The sequence below is a fragment of the Melopsittacus undulatus genome, chromosome Z (assembly GCF_012275295.1).
Source record: "Melopsittacus undulatus isolate bMelUnd1 chromosome Z, bMelUnd1.mat.Z, whole genome shotgun sequence".
NCBI lineage: Eukaryota > Metazoa > Chordata > Aves > Psittaciformes > Psittaculidae > Melopsittacus > Melopsittacus undulatus.
Window position 1 is genome coordinate 97,939,474 of NC_047557.1, and position 27,817 is coordinate 97,967,290.

Consider the following 27,817-nt stretch of genomic DNA (forward strand, 5'->3'; position numbering starts at 1 on the left):
TTTGTGGTTTTTTTTTTTTTTTTTTTTTTTTTTTTAAGAAATACTGACCGTCCAGATGCTTCAGCAGTTCATCTCCATGACTTCCAGAGATTCCTGCTACGTGAGCAGCAGGTGGGAAGGTTGCAGTAATTCCGAATTCTTTTTCTTAAGGTTGTCAAGCACATTCTGTGTCCATTAAAAAGAAATGTGATGTGTCATAGAATATGATTAATGTCAGCTGTGCCACTGGGCCTTACAAATATTTCTCCTTTGCTGCCACTGAAGTTCGTAAGAACTATTATTTTTCATGTACGTAAAGACTCTGAAGGTGCACCAGAGGACAGGAGGGAAGACAAAGTAAATACGGTTTTAACAGATCTCCATTTAGTCATGTAGATAAACAGACAAGGATAGAAATGAACCCTAGATATGTGTCAAAGATGATAGCCTGGCCTAGTTACAGCTGTCATCATAGGTACATCAGGGGTAGTGCCTTGGCCATGGCCCCATTTTAGCAGCTCTTACATAAAAAGATGAGCTGACTGCCTACATTCCAGTCAAAGGTGATTTTTTGTTGAATGGAGCCAGTTCAATGTCCCAAGTCAGCAAGCAAATAAGTATGGATGGAGATTGGAACTGTTTCTTTACAGTCTTTTCTAATGTTATTTAGCACAGATACCATGGGAGAAAGTTGTGCAGTATTTGTTAGGTGCTGCTACACTCCAGGTTTTCATATATAATTGAAAAGTGAGACCTACCCTTCCTGTATAAGCTTGCTACTTTCTTTTTCTCCCTATTTCACTGTATTAAAAGAAAGTTCAGATTTCACTTAAAAATGATAAAGATTATAGTAGTATGTATCTTGTGGGCCTCCAGTCTTCATAAAGGTACTTAGGTGGAGATCTTATTTTCCTCCCTTAGACTTCACAGAGGAAGTATATTCACAAGTATACTGGCAGTAAATTAGCTAGATAATGGAGAAGTAAGTCACATCTGTAGGTCTCCCTGTTCCTCATGCGATTTTATAGAGAATAACACCACTTCTAAAAGTTTTACTATATTATTATTGTCTGAAGGAATCTTGGGCACACGATCTCAGTAAAGTCCGAGAACGAATGACAAAGTTTATCGATGACACTATGAGAGAAACTGCTGAACCCTTTCTCTTTGTTGATGAGGTAAGATAGTGATACTTCCTAGTAGCTCCTCTTGGACTTTTCTTTCTTCTTAATAGGTTTCTTTTGCTACACTGGATTTCTTTTAGTCTTTTGAGGCAAAAACATTTAAATTCAATATCTCTCTTTGTATTGTAGTTCCTTGCTTACCTTTTTGCAAAAGAAAACAGTATTTGGGATGAGAAATACGATTCAATAGACGTGCAAGACATGAATAATCCTTTGTCTCACTACTGGATTTCTTCCTCTCATAACACGTAAGTTACCAAAAGTCCCATTCTCTATCCCTGTTCAAACAAAGCTAGTGTGTGTTAGGAGAAAGTAAGTTATGCCAGATATACACTATGTGGATGTGTGAAACTTTCAAAAGTGTGATGTAAATGTAGCAAATACAGTCTGTGGGACTCGGTTTTCCCCTTCCCTTAAGATCTTAGAGGTTTTGAGATACAACTGAGCTCAGCTGCTAGAAAACCCAAACCCTGAATCCTGTTACAAAAATAAAAAGAAGTCTTGAGTTGAAACTGTTCCAGACTCTCTGCTTTCACAAATTAAAGTTACTGAAGGAGTTTCCATTTTTTCCAAGCACCAACAGCCTCATTGAGCTAGTGTCAGCATTAATTTCACCTGAACATAAGAATGCCATAAGGACTCCACTTGTCCTGTGAGAAAATCTGATACTATTAGTGTGATCTGAAGGGCATTGGATTTGTTGCCTGGGGAAAGGAGGCAGTCTTGCACTATTAATAGATACTTTGATAGTTTACAGTGTCACAAAGTGGAAAAGATAGGTCCTGAAAAGGAAAGGAATATGGAGACCTTAAATTACCACATCTACGGACCAGGGACTTGGTTACTCATGGTCTTTGCCAGCATAAGGATTACAGCAGAGGTGCCTGAGGCAGAGGAAGAGTACAATTTCTATCCATACTCTTTGTTATTTCTAGTTTACTTTACAGTGAGAACTTCAAAGGCCTTTTTTTATTGTCACTGGTTTTAGAATTTTGTGCTTAGTAACTTAGATGCTGGTTTCTGTGGTTTGTGTTTAAAGGTATGTATCTGTCTCTTTTCCTTGGCAGTCTATAGTATGCAATCTCTTTAGCCCAAATACAAACCTATGTGGTTATGAATTTGGACTATCTTCAAATGAAGGAGATCTGCTCATGTAACACTGTAATAAAAAGAAAGAAGAGGAAGAGAGATGAACAAATAAAATATTTCAGGGAATGAAATAAAGTGTAGATGGATATAGCTTATAGGTATACTTTCAAGTATAGGGTGGGTATTACTCTAAATACCTTCCACATCCCTCCAACATGATTATGCCTCAGCATGATGAGGTTTAGGTAAGTTTCAGAGCTCATGATTTCCTCTCCAGAAATGTGTCAGTGTTGGTTGATGCTTAGATTGAGCCTTTAATTACCTATAATTTGGTGCATTCAAAAATCTGCTAGCATCAGGTTCAGCAGAATCCAGTTCTTCCATCACAACTAAAAAAAAAAAGTGATAATAATAATAAGGAAAAAATCAGCATGCACTGCCTATGACAAGAGAAAAAATGTTATGAGTGAGTGGGAAATGGTTGGAATTGACTGCCTGTCTTCTACAATTTTCTTTTTACTCCTTAGATACCTGACAGGAGACCAGCTTCGAAGTGAATCCTCCACAGAAGCTTATGTCAGGTGCCTTAGAATGGGCTGTCGATGTATTGAGTGTGAGTAGGGACTTTGTGGAGTGGTTTGTAACTTGCTGCCCATACAAGTAGAGTTTCCCCTGTTTACCAAGAAAGAAAAAAGAACTGAAATTAAGAAGTAGTTTGTTTTCTGAAGCTAAAGTTAGTCATATAAAAAGTACTGATTCCCTAAATTGTTTTTCATATGCCTCACTGTTGCCCCATCCGTGTTCTGTGTTTTTTGTTCCCTTGGAATTTTAAGAGTGTATTTATAAATCTTATTTCACTGTACACTAAACCAGTCTTGGCTCTACGACAGCACAGGACTTGAACTGGAATCACTTATGTAGCTTAGTTAGTTTGTCTTCATTGTAATACAAACCTAACACACAGAGATTTTTGTAATTTGGTGCCATTTGCCATTGTGTTCAACTTGCTTGTAAATTAATTGATGTCTTGTGTATTTGTTTTCCACCAACTGTATATGCATCTTCATCCCTATACCTTAGTGAAAAGTTTGAATTTTGTGTTATTTCACAAGCCACTTGCTAATGCAAAATGTATCTCAAATTAGTTTCAGGTTTAAAAATGACAAAAGAGATAAACTGTCTACTTGCCACTTTTTGAGTGTATTTATCCCTGGATAATTACTGTGAACTAGTATGCTGACAGTATAGCTACCTGGATTCCTTACTCCCAGATTCCAATATGATAATGCTTTTGGAAAATTTTATATTGTATTTGATTTGTATTGCTCTTACTTAACTGAGCTTAATTTCCTCTGTGAGAAATATAAATTAATTTATAGAATATTTTATTAGAACATGAAAGTCTGTGGCTCAGAATGTGCAACACCAAAGATTTGTGTGTTTCTCTGTAGTAGAATTATTCAGGTACCTGCTTAGTCTCTTCCTTTTTCAACTGCTTGTCTTTCCTAGTGGATTGCTGGGATGGTCCTGATGGGAAACCCATCATTTACCATGGATGGACACGGACAACAAAGATCAAATTTGATGATGTAGTACAGGCAATCAAAGATCATGCCTTTGTTGCATCTGAGTAAGCTATGATTCATTTTCCTTAAGCCTGTTTTCATGCACTTAGAACTTTCTGAACTTTATCTATTCTTAAGCAAAAAAGTAACAGGAGAATAATGACATTCCAGCAGTTTTCATTACTGACAAATGTGGGTCTTCAATAGATTCTGTTTTGAGGAAAATTCCTATTACATAACAATTTTCTCATCAGGAAGATAGTGTGTGCCCTAAAGCTATCTCCTTGCTAGGGTCTTTTGTTAAATTGATGTGTGAAACATGCTGAAGGTTATGCCTTTTTAATGATAAAGTACTACAAGTGACAAAGTTATATCTGTCAGGTGATGTTCATGTTCTCAGGGAGGTCTTAGCTGAGAAGATGTAGAATTCAAAGCATGCTTCCTGAGCTGATAACCTGGGTTTAAATCTGCGTCTCTGCTTTGCCCTTCTATAACTTGCACTGAGATATCTTTAGCATGAAAGCAAACACTGCCTAAAAATTGGGAAAGAGATAAAGCTGTAGTGTCCTGTTTTTCCACTGTACCAGCTGGACATAGAGAAGTGTTATTTTGTCACATGGGACAGTGTCTGCACAGGCATATTGTGTTAATGACAACCACGATATATGATGCATTATGGATTCAGGCCATCAGTACTAGGAATGCAGTGTGATGCTTTCCCTACTTACATTAAGGGATATGCTACCTAGAAAGAATATTGAAATATTTCCTGGATACAGTGACATTAGAAAAGCCAAAGCTCATCCAGAGATGAAATTGCTGAGGGCTATGAAGGACAGCAGGAAAGACTTCTGCAGTTACAATTGCAACAAAAGGAAGCTGAATTAAAATGTGAGCCTGCTACTGAATTGGACAGGAGACTTAGTGACTGGAGAAAGCTGAAGTATTTGGTGCTTTCTCTGCCTCAGATTTCAGTACTGGGGCCAGAGCACATCATAGTCACAGGGAAGTTCACAGAAGCTTGTTTAGGTTCAAGAAGAGGTTAATGAGGGGGTCTGGCTGCTGTCTTTCCCCTCGTGGATTATTATAAGGAAGATGGAACCAGACTTTTCTCAGAATGCATGTGAAAGAAAACAGACACTGTTTTAAGCAGAGGTGAAATAAATTGTCACATAATGGTGCTTTAGCCCTGAAACTGTGCCTGAAGAGCTTGCAAAGAATCTTTGTTCTTGCAGATATTCAAATCTTGGCTGGACAAAACTGAGCAACCTGATCCAACTTAGGAATTTGGCCTTCCCAAAGAAGGGGTTTTGACTAAATGGCCTCCAGAGGTCCCATCTGACCTTAATAATTCTTTGATTGCAAGTCTGTTATTAACTGTTGTGTGTCTGTTCCTTTTGTCTTCTTGTTCTAAATATTTTCTTTGATAGGTGAGGGAGGGTGTGTTTTTGCTTGCCTTGCCAGTCATAGGAAAAAGAAATTGTCTTCATTGACCTTTGTTTTCTCCATCAAAGATACCCACTCATTCTGTCAATTGAAGAGCACTGTAGTGTGGAGCAGCAGCGACACATGGCCAAAGTGTTCAAGGAGGTATTTGGGGATCAGCTTTTAATGAAGCCTGTTGAAGCCAGTGCAGATCAGCTACCATCACCAACCCAACTGAAAGAAAAAATCATCATCAAGGTAGGCTCGCTTTGTGTGCTTGTAGGTAAAACAAGAAAACAAGAGCAGGATCCAGAAATCCTACTTCTGGCTTCACAGCTTAGCTGCTAATTTCTGTTGACAGACAACAAACCCCATGCTTTAGGGGTGTACTAGGAACAATTTGCAATATTGCATAAAATTCTGTAAAACTACATATTAAAGTGCTTGCTATTGGTTTTCTTTGAATAAGTGTTGCTAGTTCAAGTGTCAGATTGAATGTCAGCTCTTTTCTGAAGTTCTTCCAGCTCCTTAAATGTTGTTGCAAGGGTTCACTACTGCAGGTGCTCGTCATAATCTTACACAGTGTGGTCTGCTTAGAGATGATTGAACTATGTTCTTTAATAGAAAGCTAGTTAATATTATTAACTTTCTTTTTCCCCCAAAGAGTGCCTCTCATTCAAATAAAACCCATAGTACTTGCAGGTTGCACAATTACATTGTCAGAATTGCTGGCAAGCTGCAAAAGTTGATGGGTGTTTACTAGCTTAGTGTGATTTGTGAACCTCATGAAATTCAATAAGGCCAAGTGCAAAGTCCTGCACATGGGTCAAGGCAGTCCCAGGCACAAATACAGGCTGGATCGAGAGCAGCCCTGAGGAGAAGGAACTGGGGGTGCTGATTGCCAAGAAGCTCAACATGACCCAGCAGTGTGTACATGCAGCCCAGAAATCCAAACGCATCCTGGGCTGCATCAAAAGGAGTGTGACCATCAGGTCCAGGGAGGGAATTCTCCCTTTCTACTCTGCTCTCACAAGACCCCACCTGGATTACAGCGTTCAGCTCTGGGGACCGCAGCATAAGAAGGACATGGACCTGTTGGTCCATGATGATGCTCAAAGGGCTGGAGCACCTCTCCTGTGAAAGCAGGCTGAGAAAGTTGGGTTGCTCAGCCTGGAGAAGGGAAGGCTTCAGGGAGACCTTAGTACATCTTCCAATGCCTAAAGGGGCCTACAAGGAAGCTGGGGAGGGACTTTTTACAAAGGCCTGTAATGACAGGTGAAGGGGGAATCACTTTACACTGGCACAGGGGAGATTTAGGTTAGACATTAGGTGGAAGTTCTTCCCTGTGAGGGTGGTGAGGCGCTGGCACAGGGTGCCCAGAGGAGCTGTGCCTGCCCCATCCCTGGCAGTGTTCAAGGCCAGGTTGGATCTGGGGAAGTGAAGGTGTCCCTGCCCATGGCAGCGGTTGGAACTGGATGAGCTTTAAGGTCTCTTCCAACCTAAACCGTTCTATGATTATATTTAAATATGCAGTTTATGAGCCACTTGTGAAACACATGGGTGCTCCTGTTAGAAGGCAGTCACTGTTAGACTGTCTAGGCAATACAGATGTTTTACTCAGTGCTGTTGTGTCGCAACATGAGGCAGATAACCAAATTAAGATCTCTCATATTGAAAGCTTTAGTTAGAACCTTTTACAAAGCAAAAATCAGGTGGAGAATGCGTGGGCTGCTCATGATTTCTTTAGTAAAATAATAATTACTTTTGTCTCTGCTTCAGTTCTCCAGCTTTTATAACAGTACTGCATCCTGGTTATCAAACTTCTGAACAGGTGAAATAAGGATAGATATAAGCATACAGCTCTTAAAGTAGCTCTTAAATCTACCTCTTAAAGTATGACTGGAAATAATATCACCCCACTATAAGGTGCAAAAGTTCTGTGCTTAAGTTTTTGGGTTTTTTATCCCCTCCAATTTGTCTGTTGTTACCCTGCAGAACATAGAGGGGAGCTGGATAGGCACATGAATGATAACATGACAGATCTGATTTAAAGGGAATTACCAACTAATATGAGTCTTCACAAGAGAACATCCATATCACTCTGTCCTGTCTAAAAGAGTGTTGAAGAGTCCTTATGTGCTTCAGCACCTGCCAGTAAGCTGGTTGTATTTTTTGGCTTTAGTTTGGAAAATGTTGTCAGTAAACAGCCAGAGGCTACTCCTGCTTCAGGGGCCCTTGGGGTTTTTGAGGTAAGCCTGTCAAGTTGAAATCTACCTATAGCAGGTTATGTAGAACTGAGTGTAGTTGAGAACTACTAGATATGAGATGATTAATCCTATCATTAACTGCAGTTAAGTGTTTGAAGTTATTCTTCGCCCCTTGAGCTGCTGTTTTTAATGAGCTCTCTCAAGAAAGCAGAATTTAGACCCTCTTTTCATAAAGTATTTCTCTTCTGCTCATTTTTTGTGTAGAACAGTGAATTCCCCATTCAAATTGAATTCCTTCTCACTTTGTTTTGGGTTTTGTTCCTTATGTTCTGCTTTCTGCAGAGGGATTCTTGTTTTAGCCTTGTTTCTTGGTATTTGTTACTTCATGTTTTCTGTCCTGAAGAATGGTGAGCTCATTTTAAACTAGTTGTTTCTTCATTCTTTGGCTGGTACCTTCACTAAATCTTTAACCTTTAATTCCAGCCCTGTTGCATAAAGCCTTGTGGAACAGCTGTAGTTATGGTAATCACAGAAGGTGGCTGTGCAGTGGAGAAAAACACTTCCTGTAATATTGTTGTCTGTGTATACTGAAATATTTTGACCAATTTTATATGATTCTATGTGAATGAATATGGTGTTTTGTTTTGGGTTGTTTTTTGTTTTGTTTTTAAGCACAAAAAACTGGGGCCAAAGGGAGATATTGATGTGAACTTGGAAGACAAGAAAGAAGAAAAAAAACAGCAAGGAGAACTTTACATGTGGGACACAATAGAGCAGGTATCACTTAATATGACATCTGCTGTAGTCTGTTACTAGGTTGTGTAATACTGGAAATTTACATTAATTTTCTCAATATTTGTGTAACTAGTATTGTCAGTTGAATAGGTGTGAATGAGGGGAAGAAGTATTCTGTTTGTTGTTACACCTAGTTTTGAAATGGTGGTTGTTTTCTTCTGTCTTAATGCTTTTAATATCTCTCAATTTTTAGAAATGGACTCGGCACTACTGTGCTATTGCTGATGAAAAGCTTTCATTCAGTGATGATATAGAACAGAATGCTGATGAAGATTTAACAAAGGTGATGGCTTTGTTTTGTTATTTAAGAATGTTCTTTTTATTTATTCAGATTATTTGAGTGTCTAGAGATGCATATTTTTAATGCCAGTGTTGAAATTGCAGAGGATGTGTGTCAGGTAACAAGTGTATGTGGAGATAAAACCCTTTTAAAAAGGTTTTTTTGCCACGGTACTCCAGTTAACCTTATTTTTAATAAAAGAACATTTTCCCTTGGCTAACTTGCAGAGGAGTACAAAGACAAATATAATTGTATTTAAATGCCAGTGCTGATGCATGTGCTGACAATCAAAGTCTTTATATGCCTTTGGCTAGACATTATTGCTGTTCTCAAACTAGACAGAATGATGAACTAAGGTTTGTTGTGTTAGCATTACAGCACACCTCTTGCACAATACACGTTCGTTTCATGTTTGGAAAGTGTTTGTCATAGGTGAGCATGTATTACTTGGCTGTTGCGCATGAGAAATATGAAGCTCAGTGAGGTCTGCAATAGCAGTGATGTGCAGGGTCGTTTATTGTTCTGACCTTTCAGGTTTCCATGCATGCTCTTATGTTGCTAACATATATGTGCATGCTTCATAGATCTCTGCACATGCACAGCATTTTACCTATTCACCTAGTTGTTAATGTCAGTAAAATAATTAAGGAAGAACACAGATGAATCCTGGGAAAAGCTGATTAGAAACTCTGTAAATAAGCAGTAGGCTTTTTTTTTCCCTTGAAAATGTATATTGGTGTTTGCATTGCTGCATTTTTTCAATATTTGAATAACACTATAATTGATCACTGTTCCAAAGAAATGGCTTGACTGGGGAGTAGAGTCAGGGGTGACTATGAAGGTGATTGGCTTGTTTGTGGAAGGGGAAGATCAGGGCTAGGAAGCTGAATTCCAGAAATAGTAGATTGTTATATCAGTAAAAGTATTTTGCTTCAAAATAATAAAATTAGAAATGTACTGTAAAAACTCTTATTTTCTGGTCTAGGAGGTGAAACGTACTGAACTGCACTTAAAAGAGAAATGGTTCCATGGGAAAATGAAAGAGGGGAGAACAACTGCTGAGAAACTGCTCCAGGAATATTGTGCTGAAATGGGTGGCAAGGATGGGACATTCCTAGTTAGGGAAAGTGAAGCCTTCCCTAATGATTGCACCTTGTCGTTCTGGTATGGTGATTGTCATAAAATTTTTATGTGGGTTTTATTTGTTTTATGGCATTGTACAAAAAATGTATGTATTTTTCAAGTATACATTTATAGCTTAGAGGAAATGTGAATGAAGAGTTGTTAAAATTACTACAATGTTATTGATGATATTGTGAAAGACTACTTTCTAAATGAAGCTTCAGTCTTAACATAGTGCAATTTGGCAAAGTAGGGTTTATGAAGTGTTACAGTTGTCAAGAGAGGACTGAGTTTAATTTGCCTCTCTCAACCACTAGCTTTTCTGGTGCTCAATCAGGATATAGGATTTGTTATATCTTCAGGGCCAAAATTCAGTCTTTAAATTTAGGGATAAATTACTGCTTTCTATGCTGTACAGGTAGTCTCATGAGTGTACCTTTATTATCAAAGATTGATCTTTTTAATGAAAAGATTCTCCAGAGGGAAATTAATAAAGATTTTTGGGGTGTGTGTCTGTGGCTTTATGGTAGTCTGGGTTTGTTTTTTCTTCTGGTTTGGACAGTATGAAGAATAGTGTATCAGATTTATTTCTGACCAAGAGAACTGTTGGAGCAAATTTTGCAGGGAATAAGTGTATGCCAAATTTAAAGCCATTGTGGGTTGAAAGTTACTATTTTTGATCCTGTAATATTACTTGTCAGGATTTTTGTTGCTATTCTTCGTTTTTTTTATGAGATGACAGATTTCTTGCCTCTTCACAAGCTCACCAGGTAGTTGGCCAAGAACAGGTGAGGAAATGCTTCAAAAGAAGAAAAACTGTTATAAAACCTCTTTTCCTTCATTGCTTTAGGAGGTCAGGTAGAGTCCAGCACTGCCGGATCCGTTCTTCAAGTGATGGGGACACTGTGAAATACTACCTGACGGACAACCTCACTTTTGATAGCATCTATGATCTTATTCAACACTACAAGGAAGCCCACTTACGATGTGCTGAATTTGAGCTGCGCCTGACTGATGCTGTCCCTAATCCCAGCCCTCACGAGACTAAAGAGTATGTACAACAGAAGGCAAGAACCAGGGTTGTTATGTCAGTGTCCTTTACACTGTTTTAGATGGTCTTTGTTTTTTGCATAGAGAATTCAGGAGCACACCGTTGCTTGTCAGGTGGCAAAGGAACAGGCTTCCCTGAAGGATGCTAAGATCACTGACTTTGTGAGAACCTGGTACAGCAGTGAGCAGTCACTGGGAAAGCGATTGACTAGCACCAACTAGGAAAATCAGTGAGAGGTGTAATGCTGTGGAAGTGTGCCAGTTCCTCCTTTCTCTGCTCTATGTTCTACAGCACCCAGTCGGTTGGCTTAGACATTTAGAAGTTGGCTGTGGCCTGGCAACTAAGTAGTCATGATCTGTGCCATCTGGAAACTCTACTACTGGGGCAGTGAGCCCAGTTTCATTTTCCTAATCCCACCCTCCACCTCACCCCTGTTGCAGTTAGTTAGGCTGATTTTGCCTCATGCTGGTAGGAAGTAGTACAGCTCGGAGTTTATTTCCAACAGGCCTTTGCCTGATGTAGATCCTGAGCAGAGCTTGCTCTTGATTGCTGACAGTGTAATCACTGCCCTTTGTTCTGTTTAGTTTGCAGTGAGAAAAAGTAAATCTCCTTTGCTTGTGAAATATTGATCTGTGACTTTAAACTTAATTTTTTGTTCCCCTGCCCTGAGATTTGGGAGTCACTGACCACCTATAGATAACTTTGGAAGCCAGTGAGAGAGGAGAGTATTCTCACAGTGGGGTTTTCTGCCTTTCTGTATAAGGTTGAGATGTACTGCCAGTATAAGTGGCCAAAGCTTCACTAAAGACTCAATAAATCCAAGATAGGTGCACCCCTACAGTGAAAAAAATAGAAAAATACAAACACCTGGTGTTTTCTTCTTTATCTGTATTTGGCCTTTTCCTTAAATCTACTATGTCAACACTGAAAACTGAATGGCTTATTGAAAGGAAGAAATGCAGATTTATTATTTCAGACAGACAAGATGTTCTGATATATTATTGATTCTTTCATCCAAAATAAGCTGCTGTGTTACAATGTCTTGTAATAAGCTGCTGTCACAGGTGGCAAAATGGGTAAAATCTCATGCATATTTTTTCTTGTAATATTTGAAACTATTGTTAATAACACTGCCTGATATTACCACTGAATGGCATTTGGCAAGCTTTGTCATCCTTTGTCCATTTTAACTGTTGTAGTTGGTACTACAGCAACTTGAGTCGGGGAGAGGCAGAAGACATGCTGATGCGAATTCCTCGAGATGGAGCCTTTTTGATTAGAAAGAGAGATGAACCTGATTCGTTTGCCATGACTTTCAGGTAAGAAAAGGCAACTATGACTGCATTACCTAGTAGCACAACAGTGTTCTGATTTCCTTACTTAAAAAATAACGTGTTTTTTTGTTTTGCTTGGGCTTTTTTGGATTTTTTTGGGTTTTTTTAGAGTAATAAGTTTCTTGCTTTCAAACATGGAGTAATTAGCATGGTTAGTTTATATAGTATGAGGATGAATACAAGAGTTGATTTGTGACTGGAATAAACCTTTATGCTTTTATAAAACATATTTGGGCATCGACTGTCCCTTTCTTCTAATACAGAGCTGTGCATGGCTCTTTTTTCTTTCTTGACACTCCCTAGCACAGGGTGTTATTTTGAAGTTTTCTTTGGTGCTGGTTCAGCAGTGATTCTAGGTCCTTATCCCCTGGAAATCCTACCCCATCATGTAACTGACGGAAATGAAATGTTGAAATGAAATTGTCACTTTTATTACCAGGGAATACTTTTGAAACTGTGGTTCTTGGAATAACGGTAATAAAATGTATAGAAATGTGGTATTCTTGATTGTGCCTTCAAATCAAACAGCAGTTGTCTGAGAATGTCTATTTCTACAACATATAAGATTGGTTTTGAAAAAGTAATACTTTTCCCTCTTATTTACATGCCTTATTGTGTATTGAAGGTGGCCAGAATTCCCCAGTCCCCTCTGTACTTTGGTTTGAAGCTTTCTGCTGTTACCAAGGTGAATGTTGAAGTAACTGGAGCAGCAGCATCTCAATAAAACCATTTCACAGTGGGGAAAACAAGAAGCACCAAAACTTCAGCAGCTTGAAAAGGATGCAGGGGTCTTCTGTGGGTGGGATGGTTGCCAGTGTTTCTACTGTGTTACTGTTATCACGACAAGCACAAATCTTGTATTCAAGCACAAGAATTGTTTCCTTTCAAAATTGATTCCTGCAGTTATGAGAGAGATTATAGGGAAGAGACAGCAACTCGCTTTGAGGGGAGTGTGCCTGTCACTTAGGAGCAGTGGAGCATCATCAGCATCAGGTTCCAGAAAGACTCTGATCATTCGTGCATGTGTGAAGGTGACAGATTACCTATGTGTAGGGGGAAAAATCTAAGCAAAATATGGATATGTTTCAAGGCCCTGTGTATCGTAGAAAAGTGAGAATGTCTTTTTGTGCATTTAATCAGGCCACTGGAATTCAATTTGAATGAAAGAGGCTTTGGAAGAGGGAGAAATTATTTCATGTGATTCAGATGCTCAAAGGCATTTGTTCCAGTTTACAGCACTTGTACTTTCACTGCAAGTACCAGTACCTCTTAGAGCACCTGCACTTCTTTCACAGAGCGGAAGGGAAGGTGAAGCACTTCCGAATTCAGCAAGAAGGTCGTCACTTTGTGCTTGGAACCTCGGCCTATTTTGAGAGTTTAGTGGAGCTGGTAACGTACTATGAGAAGCATCCGCTGTACAGGAAGATGAAATTGCGTTACCCAGTGACTGAAGAGCTGCTGGAGCGCTACAGTGTGGTGAGTGATGGTCATGGTACAGTTGCTGTAGTGTACTGTGTCTCAGATCTAGTGGTGCTGGGTTTGATTCTAGCTGTGGTAGATGCACATGGTTTTCTTAGCTGTGAAACTGAGGTGGTTATCCTGACTTCTCTCATGAAGGTTTTGAGATGCGTGAAGGAAAGATCTTCATCTTTGATTACAGGTCTAGTTTTGCCTTCCTCATGGTTTGATTAACAAACAGTGCTCTGTGTATTGGGGGATTGTTGCTCTGCTAAAATGAGTTTTTGATAACAGCCTTGCCTGCATTTGGCCCTGCCTCTGTTACTGGAGTGGGCACAGATCTTAAAATGATCGTGCAGAGGCCAATTCCTAAGCATTTCAGAAGAAAATGGAGTATTCTACTGTGCCCCTGGCTCTGTATGGATGGTGGCTTTTGCTTCACCACACTGGAGCTGTTTCAGAGATGGCATCCAATTGCTTTCTGTGGTAAAAAGTGAGAGGTACTTAAAAAGCTCACTCTTTGAGATACACATGAAGAAATCTCCCTGAGACATACTTGCCTCTGTCCATAGACTAAACTAGGAGCCTGGATAATTAGCTTAGAATGGATGCCTACTTTCTGGATTTATATGTTTCTTGATGAGTGAGCTTTGCTGAGGTAACTGGCTTTTGAAAAGCCTGAGATGACGTCTTCTGTTTTCAAATATATGTCTGCAGGGACATGTTAGAAAAGCTGCAGGGAAAACACTTCTGGCATGTTTGAGAAAATTAAAACCTAGGCTTTTATTTTTTCTGGGGAGACGAAGAGGGATTGAAAATGTTTTAGACCTCAGGATTTTTTATTATATTGCCTATAGCTAAGGTTCTGCATCCTAGGATCAGGTCCAAATGGGAACTCAAGGAGAGAACAAGATTGAATATATGACTCTGTGTATTGTTTTAGAATTTTTCTCTAATAGTGAAACCAGCACTGGGACTAAAATACATAGTCAAAATAACACATAGTTAAAATAACACAAAATACATAAATTAAAATACATAGTCAACACAAAAATCGTAAGTGTAGGTATTGTCTTCCCTGGTTGCACATCAAAGGGTACTCACAATCTCACAGCTATTTGACTGATTGAGAGATACCTTTATGAGGTATTGCTGTTTCATTGTACTTTACTGTTCATTAAACTGAGGCATAAACAGATTAAATAACAAACTCATATTCAGCTATATTCAAGTAACATAACAGGGGTGTCTTGCTTCCTTCCTCTTCCGTTTGCCTAGGTATTGTCAAAAGGTGGTTTCAGCAATGAATGCTCATTCAGTACTTCTATAATTTTTGATTCCTGTAACTTCATATTTTTTTCCTTTTCTTCCTATTTTTAGGAAAAGGATATTAACTCCCTTTATGATGTCAAGATGTATGTGGAACCCAGTGAAATCACCCCTACAGTGGTATGTTTAAAGAGAGATATTCACACTTACTGTAGGCTTCTGAAAATTATGAGACTTGCTTGTTGATTTCCTGTTAGCAGTAAAGAAAAGAATTATTGAAAGCATTAGGCTGCTTGATTTATGGGGGACTGGACAGCAGAAATTTAAAGGCTGTGACACTGTTCTAGTATTTCTTTAAAAGTTGCACCCACACGTTCTTATTTATATGCTTTCTGCATAAAAATGGTGGCTTTGGGTTATTAATGAATTATTAAGGTTTATCCTCCTTTAGGATATATATATTTTGAAAACAAGTGGCACAGCAAATGTCTACTTATCTCTGGGTTTTATTATGCCCTGCCAACTTATAAATTCCCATAAAAATTTGCCTGCTTGTAAATTTTGTTGGTTGTAATTCTTTTTCGTCTTCTTGGCCAGTGAATTTGCATTGCTGCTGAAGAATTTGGGTAGTAGCAAATCCGAGATAAAGAAATTGCTTGTCCTGCTAAAACCGCATGTCTTCGTAAAGGAAATGTGACCAGCAGGATAGCTGGTGTGGTTTGGAAGTGGAGGCTTTGTAGCCACCTAAGCCTACAGCCTCCAACTGTATGAATACATGTAATGAAGATAGAGGATTGATATTTCACTATGTGGTTCTCCTTTTTCCTTTTTTCCCCCTTTTTCTGTGTGTGTCTTGCAGTAATTATGTTACAGCACTCATAAAAGAAAGATTCTTTTTTCCTTTTATCTAAGCTGATAACTTGAATAGCATTTAAGCAGCATCACTTGCTACCACCAATAGATGTCACTCTGGAACTTTAGTATTTTAGTACTGTGTTTTCTGAGCTTCATAACCAAAAAAAAAAAAAAAAAGAGGAATAAAAAAAGCATCCAATCCACTTTTTAAATTTTTTGTTTACTTATTTTAAATAAGATTGCATTATTATTTTATAATCCATCCCCTGGATAACCCCTTTGCTCTGTTTCTCTTAAAGCCTCAGAGAACTGTGAAAGCCTTGTATGACTACACAGCCAAAAGAAGTGATGAATTGAGCTTCTCTCGAGGAGCTTTAATTCATAATGTCACAAAGGAAACAGGAGGCTGGTAAGGACAAAGACTCCTCATAGGAGAACTCCTGGTGACTTCCTAGATGGGTTCTTCGGGTAGTAGTTTTCAAAAGATTTGCCTATTGTCTGATTGCTGCTTACTGACTGTGGCCTTATAAATCTTAATGCCAAAAAACCCCAAACCCTCATCCTCAAGTCTTCTTTCATGTCTTTTCCATTCTTCTATCCTGCAGCAGTAACCTCAGCCTGCAGAACCTCCATAGCCCAGTGTATCCAGTATTTCTCCTTTACTACATTAATCCTTCCTGAACACTTGGGTATTCTGGGAAGTCATACATCTGGTACCATTGACATCATTGCTCTGTTTCTTCCCTTGCTCTGCTAAGTACTTCTTGTGAATCAAACCCACCTTTTTATGTTATCTGTACAGTCTCCTTTCATAACAGGTTTTCTTTCTTAGAAGGCTTGTAAATTGCTTGGAAAGCTTGGGAATCCAATGTTTCCCTGTAGTTTCTGCAGGGTAATCAACCATATAATAGTATTTTTAGTACTGGAGGGGGAAAAAGCCTCTTAAGTAATTAATTGCAGTTTACAATAACTGTAATCCCTCTGAAATACTGTTAATGATCACTTTGTTAGAGCTTTTAGCTGCTTCATCACTTATATTTTGGTGATAGCCAGCTAGACTGTCACCAGTATGGGGTTATTAATGACCAATTTCTTGAAGATTATTGCCTCATTAATGGCCTATTGAACTATGGTTTTTTTTGTGCTTGTATACACACACACACACACGTACACACACACATATATATACACTTTCCTTTTAAAATTCAGGTGGAAGGGGGATTATGGAGAAAAAGTCCAACACTATTTTCCATCTAATTATGTTGAAGACCTCTCATCTGAAAACTCTGCTGAGCTTGAAAACCAGGTGAGGGTTACAGTTTGTCTGCTATCTTACCCTAGAAGTTTCTGCCTACTGGATGTAGAAGTCTGCTTTAGAGAATTATGACTCTGCATGCTGTGTTTGAGAGAACATGAAATAAAGGAATGAGTGCATTCTTCACCATTCTCTGAATGTTATTGTCAGAACACGCCTTGTAAAAAACTACTAAAGGAGATGGCTGGTTTGGTGGGGTTTTAGGTGATAATGGTTTCCTGCTAATGTAAATCATACCAGTTTAGATTTTTCAGATTCTTTGTCTAAACAATAATGTACCTGAAACTTTTAGCTAGTTTGCCTGTGTAATTACTGCTTTAATATTTTTAAATAAGAAAACTATGTGTAAAACCACATCTTACTAGCCATTTCACACTCCATTATTTTTATGCATAACTAATCCTATGCTGTTTATTGGATCAAGTTCTCTTCAAGAAAAGAAAACAAAACTCCGCAGTAATCAGTTTTTAACATTTTGGAGTTTTAAAAATAAAGTGTTGAATTGTGCTGTTCTGAAGCACTCCCAGTGATTTTCCAGGAGTCTTTGGAGGAAAGCACATATTAGATTTCCATCCACAATCACTGCAGGCTTAAGCAGACAAGAAAAATGAGCAGTTGTCAGGACAGAAGCTGCACTCACTATAGTGATTTTCTTGTGTTTGTCAAAGTAGGAAATTCTTGAGATGGAAACAGGCTTTTAAACATTATTGTGGGCATGCTTTCAGTGAAACTGAAATTAGGTTTAATGGTGCGTGTTTATTTCTGTTAATGTCCTGTTTATATTCATTCAAGAGAAGATTTAGGGTCAGATTTACCTCGTGTTTTTCAGATTATTGAGGACAATCCATTAGGCTCTCTGTGTCGTGGCATACTGGTACTCAATACTTACAATGTTGGTATGTATTTTCTGACACTTACATATGGACTCCTGAGCTTTCTGTGTGGAGTAGACTCTTCTATGTTTCACAGGAAAGATTAAAAAAAAAATTAATATGATAAAACTTTATCATACTGACTGTTGCAATAAATCAACAATGACAGCTTAGAAGAACAACTGTTGCCTTTCAGTATAAATCTCTTGCTCCTGTGTTGCTCAACAGTGAAAATGCCACAAGGGAAACACAAAAAGCCTTTTGTGTTCATTCTGGAACCTAAGAATCCAGAAGATCCATGTGTTGAGTTTGCAACTGATAAAGTAGAAGAACTCTTTGAGTGGTACCAAAGTATCCGTGAAATCACTTGGAAAACTACAGAAGAGGTATTGCTAAAAAATCTATCCCTTATTGGTTTTTATAATGTACTGCTATAAATTTGCAATCAGATTTGTCTTTAGCTGCCCTACACTGCCAAACCTTGCTAACACATGGTGCTTCGTTCTGCTCTTGGTGGCGTGTTGCTCTTTGTCTGTTCATTTTATTGATGCTGTAAATCTTATTCCCCAAACTCTTTTGGGAATGTAAATTAGCATTTTGTGTAAATTTGTTAACAGGGTTTTATCAGAGGTATACTGTCTGTGTTGCACTCTGCACCTCAGTGAAGTGCATGTAGTAGCACATAGTAGATACCATTACAGTTTTACATCTGGTTACACTGGTTCAGTCCTAGAGCTAAGCAGAAAGAAGCTCAGATATCATGCTGTTTCTGTTCAGAGTTGTGAATCCACTAGTGAGTATATGTGAAATCTGAGCTGCCTTTACCTAAGCTCTTCTTAATTGTGATTACTAACTCTGCTTCCCAGTGAATGCAGTGGCACTGGTAGGGGATTGTTTGAATAATTATTTATTTGTAGCTAATAGACACATTCTGCATTTGCCAGATCATCAGTAGTAGTATTTCCAAATCCTTTTCTAAAGATTAAAGGATTCTGCCTAAGTTTAGCCTCTGTGTCCCTCAAAAGGGACATATGTGCCACTTAGAGACATTCTTCAGTACTTGCTTTTCCTGTTCTGAGGTATTAATTTATCTCCCCATCAATCTTTTCTAGTATTTAAGAAGTCTTTGACATGACCAGTAAGCCCTTACAATGACTATGCTTAAGTGTACTCTTTCCTTTGTTGCTTTTATTCACATTTCACTAAGTGGGTGGTATAAGTGGTAGAAAACATGTTTCAGTATCATGTTGGTTCATGCTGTTTATCTGTCATCTGGAGTGGTAATGCTCTGAGGGTCATCATAATCCTATTTATAGCATTCAGGTTGGTGTTTCAAGCAAAGAACTGCAAATTCAGCAAGGGAAGAACCAAGAGGAGTTGTTGGCCTATCATTAGGGGAGGAGGAAGGCAGTTCTTATGCCAGGCTTCCATTTAGAAATAAAGATAAGAAGAGAAATGTGACCTTGAAGTGTCTCTAAATGGAATGTTTTTAATGTACAAGCTCTTCAGGAGCTTGGCAGCTTTTTCTCTCACTGTACAGTTAGAGGAGTATTAAACACTACGTATTCAAAGATGCTCTAAAGCTTGTTTCTGTCAATCAGGGGGCTTTTCTCACAGCATGGCCTCTAGAAAGTTCACATGATAAACTGCTGCATGGAGCAGGGATGAAGCTGTCAAGGAAAGGCCCTTTTTGATAGTAAATAGGCTGAACTTTGGGGAAGGAGTAAGCAATGGTGAGACAGCACTATGCTGCAATACAGGTTTTAAATGACTTCATTTTTGGGCAGTGTCCATTATACACAAAAAGTAAAACTAAGCTTCACATATCTTGTCATCTCTGCTTAATACTGACACCATGCTCTTAGTAATGGTTGTTCATTGCCATCTCTCCTGCTTGATTATTACTAGAGGGTTATGTCTAAAGGTGAGCTCATGGCATCTAGAAGTATCCTTTGGTATTTGGAACTCTGATCACTCGTAACAAATGTCTGGGAAACTGTGGTGGATGACTAAGGACAGTGAGGTTCAGACAGCTTTTTCCCAAGGTTATTTCCAATTATAAATACCATATTCTTCTTTGCTTGTCTTAGACTTCAATGTATAATCTCTGGTTCAGTGAAACATTCTGGAAGCCCGTGACTTCCTAGGTCTGATTTTCATTCCTCTTCAGTTTGTCTTGTTGAGGAAATTCTTTTGTGAGACTTCCTAATTGCTGCTGCTTCATAACCTCATGGACCAAAGCTAATCACTGTTCTGTATGAGACTCTTCTAATTGCGCAATTGCTTCTTATGTCTGAAAAGCCCCCAGCCCCAATGTCTTCACCCAAGATAAGTCTTGATGACTTTAGAAGTTCCCAATCTCTGGTTGCACAGACCATTGCTCAGCTTCCACAGAGCAGATGCTGGCAAACATGGAAGTAGATAGTGGGTTATTACTGGTGATAACAAGATTACATGTGATTTTTCCACACATAACATTATTGGTTTGGTGCGCAAATAGAAAGCTAAAGGAATAATTCTTATGGGGTTTGGATTTAGTTATTGGGGAGTTACTAACAAGACGAAGTCCTGCTCAGGTCTGTAAATAAATAGATGCTTCACTACCCATTCCATTTTTCTGCATACATTTGCATTTGTGTGAGTTACAGAGTGGAGAATATAACTAAAATTGAGTAGAGTCACATGAAAAATAAAAAAATAAGTAGTTGTTGCCGTTTACTGAGTAGGACTAATCAGGGAAGCACTGAAATACTTGCTTAAAGAAAAAAAGCCCCAAGAACACAACCCCCTTCAAAACATACCTCCAGCTACACCCCATACCCACTTGGTTAGCCTGTTCTCTGAACTGGGTCTTAAAGTACATTACATTTGTGCAAGTGGCTAAGGTATCAGGTAGGAATCTGAGCAACAAAGAATGCATCAACTTTGTCATTTCATTAGAGTGTACCCTGTTGTTACTCTACCATAATGCTCAGTGTGTCTGTAATCTAAAACTTTGCTACGTTTTACAGGAGAACAGGAGGAAATACTGGGAAAAGAATCAACTGATTGCTATTGAATTATCTGATCTGGTAATCTACTGCAAGCCAACAAGCAAAACCAAGGACAACTTAGGTATTTCCTTTGACATTACATCTGAATTTTACCCTTTCTACTATCTTTACAGATGATAGTTGATATTTTAGAACTGAACATAAAATCTATCCTTTCTCTGCTGGAAAACAAGCTTCTGCCTCTCCCATGCAGTTTTCAGTGGGACTTTGAAATTGTGCACTAGGAACTTGGTGCTATTCAACTGTCACAAAGAAACTGTCACAAAATTCTAACTAGTACTAGATACACCCTCTCCTAGGTCTTTTATGGGGAAGCTCACTAATTATGTGTCAACTGACTTCTTTGAGATGAGAAACTCTGGCTGAACACTTGTGATTTGTTTGTAAAACCCTTCAAAATGGATGTGCTGTGCATCATATAATTTTACTGTAAGAACCTGCCGTTTGTGTAAGCTGTTGGAATGGTATATATAATTTCATAATAGAATTGAGCACTGGGGTCTCTGTAAGTGCTGTGTGGAATCCAGCACTGAAATATGTACTACTTATCCCAGTTTTTTGTCATTGCTGCCTAAGGATCCAGCAAATGTGGCCTTTTTCTTTAAGTTTCTTTGCAAATGTTTTTAATATGCTGTCAGTGTGGTTAAGACATTGTAATTTTAGTCATTGTTTGAGGCATTGGCTAACCTTGGCTCACCCTTTCTTCTCCCCATTTAAACTCTGGAAAAGATGTCTCATTTAAATATGCTATAGTGATCAGAAGTACATTATTAGGAATGATGAGAATGTGACTATAGACTCTTACTTGGCCTTCTGCAAACTGTGTGGCAAGCAGGTAATTTTCACTTCCAGACTTGATGCTCACCCAGTTTGCCTGTGTGAAAACTGTGCCAATTATTGCATTAAAGGACAAAACAAAACAAAGTGAGACAAAGTATTAGTAGAAATGCAGTAGAAATGTCAACTTCTCTCTTCGTGCAGTAACCTCTCTTTTTCCTCCCTATCCTATGTAGAAAACCCTGATTTCAAAGAAATCCGTTCTTTTGTGGAAACCAAGGCAGAGAGCATTGTCAAGCAAAAGCCAGCTGAGTTGTTGAAATACAACCTGAAGGGACTGACACGTGTCTATCCTAAAGGACAGAGGGTCGACTCATCCAACTATGACCCATTTCGCCTTTGGCTTTGTGGCTCCCAGATGGTGGCTCTTAATTTCCAAACTCCAGGTAATGTTTTTGTTAAAAAAGGATCTAAAATCCACCTTCTGTTTCACTATAAACAAGCAGCTTTCTGGCCCCTCTGCCATCCTGCTCACTGTAGCTGTCCTATTTATTTGTGTTCCCCTGCAAGAAGTGATGTGCAAGAACAAAGTTGGGTTTTGAATGTGTGGATTGCCTGATAGAGCTGGTCCCTCAAAATCAGCCTCCAAAAGCCCCGTTTCTGAGCTTAACAAGCTGCAAACTCTAAAACGTTTACTTCACCTTGATTCTTGTTATAAGTAGGCAAAAATATTTCTACAGTATGTTTCAGATGAATGAACAGTTGTTCAGACACAGGGAAGGCTGTACTCCGTTTTCTGGTAAGGGCCAGCTAGCTTGTGACACATTGATAGGAAACTAATTGTGAATAGAGATGGGTTTATTGGGATTAAAATTGGTGAGAAATTGCCTGTAAGGTTCCATTACTGAAGGGAACTAAGTCTTCCAACTTACCTTTCCAGGTCTTTCTGATAAAGTGGTGAAAGAATTGCAGAGAGTAGCCATTAGTCTGGTACTTCCTTAGCTTTATTCAAATAAGGATCTTCTTCTGTTATGACTGTTTAACTCTCTCCTTAGATAAATACATGCAATTGAACCATGCCCTGTTTTCACTTAATGGACGCACTGGCTATGTTCTGCAGCCAGAAAGCATGCGAAATGAAGAATATGACCCAATGCCAAATGACTCGAAGAGGAAATTGCAGATGATTATGACAGTGAGGGTAAAACTCTTTTGTAAATTATGTTTTTTACAAGTCATAAATATCTATAAAACTAAAACTAAAGCTATTATGTTTCAAAGCAAGATCTGACAGATTGTCAAAATACTGTTTTTAAATGTCAGCGTGTTTGAGAATAAAAACTTAATTCCCCTGGTTTCTGAAAAGAAAGCTATACCTTTATCATGCTAATGAAGCACATGCTATAGTGCTGAAAACAGAATCCTGGGATAATTTTATATAATTGCTAATACAAATTCCAAATTAACTAACTTGCATTTCCAATCTAATGACTTCTCAATAGCAGGGTCCTAATGGAGATTGGTCAGCAGCAGACTAACTAGTTCAGAGATTTCCAGTGAGGAAGATAGGTATTTATAATGAAATACAGAAACTAAGCAGAAAAAATAGTAAGCTGACCATCCCCTGCATCATATTTGGTTCTCTGTGACTTAATCAAAATGTCATTCTCATTTTTTCATGGAGAAATGGGTTTATAATTTGAAAATTAAGCCTTGTTATCTTCTTTGTACCAAAGAGGAATTCAACTTCTGTTCTCAGTTGCTATACAGTAGGAGATATCCTTCAAAAATATGTTTTCTGAGAAAAAGAAACACATTGACTACTTTTTATTACAGTCTAGAGAAGAGGTAAACAGGGGCTGTGAATGTAAAGCAGGAATGTCTTAAAATAGGTACGTACTAAAGACAGAAGAAAGATAACAGAACTTATATTACAGGCCTGCCTGGAACCACATACTGTGTGTAGTGAATGTCAGCTACGGTATCTTGCAGTGAAAATCACTGGGTTACCCAAATGGACAATATTATTAATGGTGGCACAGACAGTAAGTTTAATACATACAAACCTATTCAAGACAGGGAGTGTGTATTTTTGCATGTTCTTCTGGATCCACCCCCTCTAGTTCTGTAGGCTACCTTTTGTACAGAAATAATGCTGACAAGTTTCCTTTGGAGGTGGTTATAACTCACAATTGCTTTTGCAGGTTTTAGGTGCTCGTCATCTCCCTAAGCCTGGCAGAAGCATTGCTTGTCCCTTTGTAGAGGTAGAGATTTGTGGGGCTGAATATGATAACAACAAATTCAAGACAACAGTTGTGAGTGAGTATCTGCAGTTTTCTGTTGTAGGTGTGCTTACGTAAAGTGAGTAGAGGATAACCATGAATTTATCTTGACTGTAATTGGCCTGTAACCTGTGTAGGAAGGACTAAGTTAACTGTCACCCTGCTTATTCTCTTGCTTGCCTCAGGGCCAGATAATTCGAGAAACTTCAGTGTGCATCAAATTCAGAAAACTATTGCAGTTTGTAACCCCCCCTCCCCAAAGTCACAATTCTGTTAAGGTTTTGCCTATGTACAAGCTTGTGTATTTGCATACTTTTAAAAACTGTTGTCCAATAGTGGTAGTCAGTTCTCAACAGTCTGGGCCAAATGGGGAGTTACTACTGTGAGATCCAGAATGTGTTTAGTTAAACTCAGGGTCTAAGACAGGCTTGGAGACAGCTTGGGTATATTGGGCTGTGAAACAGCATAACTTGCAACCCAACTGAAGTTTAATCAAAGCTGAATTGGTGAATTCTGCATAAGGGATGTGTGTTTGCATGTACATTAGTTTCATTTAAGTGCACTGAACTGGGGCAATATCTCAGCCATTTAATAGTTCACTATTTAATATTTCTAGATACAGCAGTGTTTTTCCAGTAGACAAGGTTCTAATTATCCAAGCCACTCATCCTAGTGGAAAATAAACATGGAATCAGGAGAAGAATGTGCACTGTGACTGATCATACTTCAGAGAAGGGGATTATGATTTTAACTTTTCTGGGAAGTGACCAAGACTTTAGAGAGCAAACCTGGCTGTGTTTCACATACCGAATTACTCAGCGTTCTATAAATGACTCGAAGACTTGGGCCATGATACATTAGTCTTCTCAGTGGTTTTCATGTTTTCACTCTGACATGGAACATGAGGATCAATAATATAAGCAATGAATGAGCTTTTTTTTTGTTACAGATGTGTCCAATTATATGTTTAATTACAAATAATAGCTTTAATAATAATAGCTTTTCTTCATGTATTTCCATCCCTGCCAAGTTTCCTCCTATCTTCCTGCCCAAATAAACAAATACAAAATTTCTGAAGCAAGGTTACAGCAGGAGACAAATGGTAAATAGGATATTTGGGTCTCTGTATCCCCAGAAAATGTCATAGAACACATACTCATACATGAATGAAGTCATTGCTTCATACTGCTACTGTTTCCTTTTGTTACAGATGACAATGGCCTTAATCCAGTTTGGGCTCCCTGTCCAGAGCAAGTGAAATTTGAAATTTATGATCCAAATCTAGCTTTCCTGCGCTTTGTTGTGTATGAGGAGGATATGTTCAGTGATCCCAATTTCTTAGCACATGCCACTTTTCCCATCAAGGGAATCAAGTCAGGTAAGATCAGTGGGTATAAAAAGGGGCTAAGTTAGAAAGATGCTGCTCAACATTGATGTGTTGCGACTTTGCTGTCAGTAGCAGCTGTAACATGTCAAAGGACAAATGATCTTTTGATCTGAATTCCTTGAATCCTATGGTTTTTAGGATGCTGGGTGTGTAGTGTATAAATATTTAAAATCATCCTCTCACCCTACTGAAATTTCTTCTTTTTAAAGATAGGAAAGCATTATGTAGAATAATTTGCACTGTCTTTACGACATACTCTATTTCAGCAACAGGGTTACATGCTTTGAGTAAAATCTGGGAAGATTTTTTTCTGTTCTGGTGTCAGTGCATTTGTTTTGTTAATTATCTTAGATGTGGACATACGTACAGTAAGTTTTCTGCTTTCCTCTGCTTCTGGCTTCAGTTTTCAAGAGCATATGAAAACATGTCTCTCCCTTTTGTCACTCTTGCCTTTGTTTCCCTGTAGTTGTTGCAGCAAAGCCCACTTTCAGCAGCAGAGCATTTGGGTGATGGAGAATCTGCTAGCCCTTAGCACTAGGGTATATACCACTCTTGTGACTGCAGATAACCCTCTGCCTTGACTCTAACTGCCCTTTGCATGTGTTTCCCCCACTGCAGGTTTTAGATCAGTTCCTCTCAAGAATGGCTATAGTGAAGATATAGAGCTGGCCTCACTTCTAGTTCACTGTGAAATGCAACAAATTCTGGTGAGAACTACTGTTTTTTTTATGCACTTAGAGAATATGTTATCAGTTCTTTGTGGAAAGCAGGAAACTAGGATTTAGTTTTCATTCTGTGTCTGATGTGCTATTGTCAGGCATTTCTTCTGCAGGTTCTGGGAAGGACCAATAACACAAAATGAGTTACTCTCCCCCTGGATGGATAGATTATATAGTTGTTACAAGAAATAATGCACTAACAAAGCCTCATTACCTCCACTAGTTTTTACTATAATAGCATGGTCATTGTCTTCCCTTGTTAGCTGACTGATGCCATGCAAAGCTAGCTAAATTCAACTTTGACTTCATAAAATAATCTTTTTTTTAAAGGTCCTATATGGAAAGATATCACTTTAGAAGAGAAGATAGTAATTTCTCTCAGTACTTCATTATAATAAACAATCCATTAGGTGGAAACATTGTTTCCTGCAGAAGTGCTAATCTGCTTCTTTTAAGTCTTTCTAAAATAACTAATTGAAGTACCAGTATTTTTAAACATGCATGGGAGGAAGTAATGATGCATCCTTTCTCATGAAGCCAGGCATTAAAGTGGCTGATCTGTGAACAGCATTTGTTGGTGTTCCAAAGGTACTGGCTGTATATGTTGATTTGAAGCAGGATTATTCTCAGACTCTCCGTATCTCAGTAATTTATGTAAGTTAAAAACACTGGTGTCGATCCCATGTGATGAATGTTTAAAGATGCTTCTGGGAAGTGGGTATTTTGGGATGCTTTCCAGTATCCCTCAGATTCAGAGAGAGAGAAAACAAAGAGTCTAAATTCTTATTTGTGGTCTTTTACAAGCATTCAGGCTTATGCTGCAGTTCACACTAGTATACATTATTTTTCCTGATTAAAACACCCAACTTCTGCTAACTGTAAGTCATTATGTCTCTGAGGCGATTTGTGCCTGCAGTTGCATACAATGAAATGGAAATTACTGAATTCAGTCACATTCTTCTTCACAAAGGAGTGGCAGTCTCTTTCAAACATCTGTTGTCAAGGGTTTTTCAAAGCCACCTTATAATGCATGATGTAAAATGACTGTGTAGTGACAGTGTTTGGCAGCTGTGGTAGGTTCTTCTGTTGGCTAGCTTAAGAGTCATGACAGCAAGACGGGGCTAGACGGTGAGACCATGTGTGTGTGTAAAGAAGAGGCCTATGTCCTTTGAAGATAAAGTTTAAAATGTGCATGTTTCGTAGACACAAGTCTGATAGAGGAAGCCTGAGGAAGTTCTATTTTCTGGCTTGCTGCCTTTGAGAAAAATGGCAGCAACTCACCACTGCCTCATATGTCGAGCATGGACATCACTTGTAGGTATACTGTGAATTCCTTCTGCTGTGGTTTCTCTTCAGAAATTCAGATCATTACTTGCCTGGGGCAGGAGAAGCTCTTAAAGTGATGTTCATAGCAGCAGTATGTCTCCCAATCTGTCAGCACCGAGTCCTTTGACAGTAGTACATTTCGCACTCTTGAAGCCCCTTCTGCTTGTTAAGCCAAATGAAGATACAACACAGCTCTGTATTTTTACAGTGTCTGATGTCTCCGGGTGCCAATGCAGAGGCAGAAGAACTTTCAAAAAATTCCCCTTTTGTTTGGCAGTCTGCAGCAGATCAAGTCTTGCTGTAGTTAATCAACCTCTAGAACTTATGCCAGATCACTCAAGAAGCATCAGAGAAGATCAAGACTGGCTCCATCTGTTCTTTTGCCCCCTTTTTTTTTAATGATGACCCTCCATAAAATGATATAATTGCGTAACAGGCCTGTTTATATACAGAGCCCATCTGCATACTCTTAG

General features: G+C 38.6%; 1 protein-coding gene across 1 annotated transcript in view; it reads left to right on the plus strand.

The window, feature by feature from the left end:
• The window catches only part of PLCG2 (phospholipase C gamma 2), a 54,217-nt gene that overhangs the window by 23,444 nt on the left and 2,956 nt on the right, over window positions 1-27,817 (plus strand). The window contains exons 8-30 of the mRNA XM_005152154.3: window positions 39-111; window positions 1,056-1,157; window positions 1,293-1,411; window positions 2,780-2,865; window positions 3,762-3,882; window positions 5,332-5,500; window positions 8,122-8,226; window positions 8,438-8,527; window positions 9,510-9,688; window positions 10,497-10,697; window positions 11,897-12,016; window positions 13,327-13,507; window positions 14,870-14,938; window positions 15,913-16,022; window positions 16,823-16,919; window positions 17,758-17,824; window positions 18,029-18,186; window positions 20,812-20,914; window positions 21,867-22,076; window positions 22,686-22,831; window positions 23,835-23,949; window positions 25,123-25,290; window positions 25,918-26,006. Coding sequence (XP_005152211.2) covers window positions 39-111; window positions 1,056-1,157; window positions 1,293-1,411; window positions 2,780-2,865; window positions 3,762-3,882; window positions 5,332-5,500; window positions 8,122-8,226; window positions 8,438-8,527; window positions 9,510-9,688; window positions 10,497-10,697; window positions 11,897-12,016; window positions 13,327-13,507; window positions 14,870-14,938; window positions 15,913-16,022; window positions 16,823-16,919; window positions 17,758-17,824; window positions 18,029-18,186; window positions 20,812-20,914; window positions 21,867-22,076; window positions 22,686-22,831; window positions 23,835-23,949; window positions 25,123-25,290; window positions 25,918-26,006 — 2,878 coding nt within the window. The remainder of the gene's footprint in view (window positions 1-38; window positions 112-1,055; window positions 1,158-1,292; window positions 1,412-2,779; window positions 2,866-3,761; window positions 3,883-5,331; window positions 5,501-8,121; window positions 8,227-8,437; window positions 8,528-9,509; window positions 9,689-10,496; window positions 10,698-11,896; window positions 12,017-13,326; window positions 13,508-14,869; window positions 14,939-15,912; window positions 16,023-16,822; window positions 16,920-17,757; window positions 17,825-18,028; window positions 18,187-20,811; window positions 20,915-21,866; window positions 22,077-22,685; window positions 22,832-23,834; window positions 23,950-25,122; window positions 25,291-25,917; window positions 26,007-27,817) is intronic.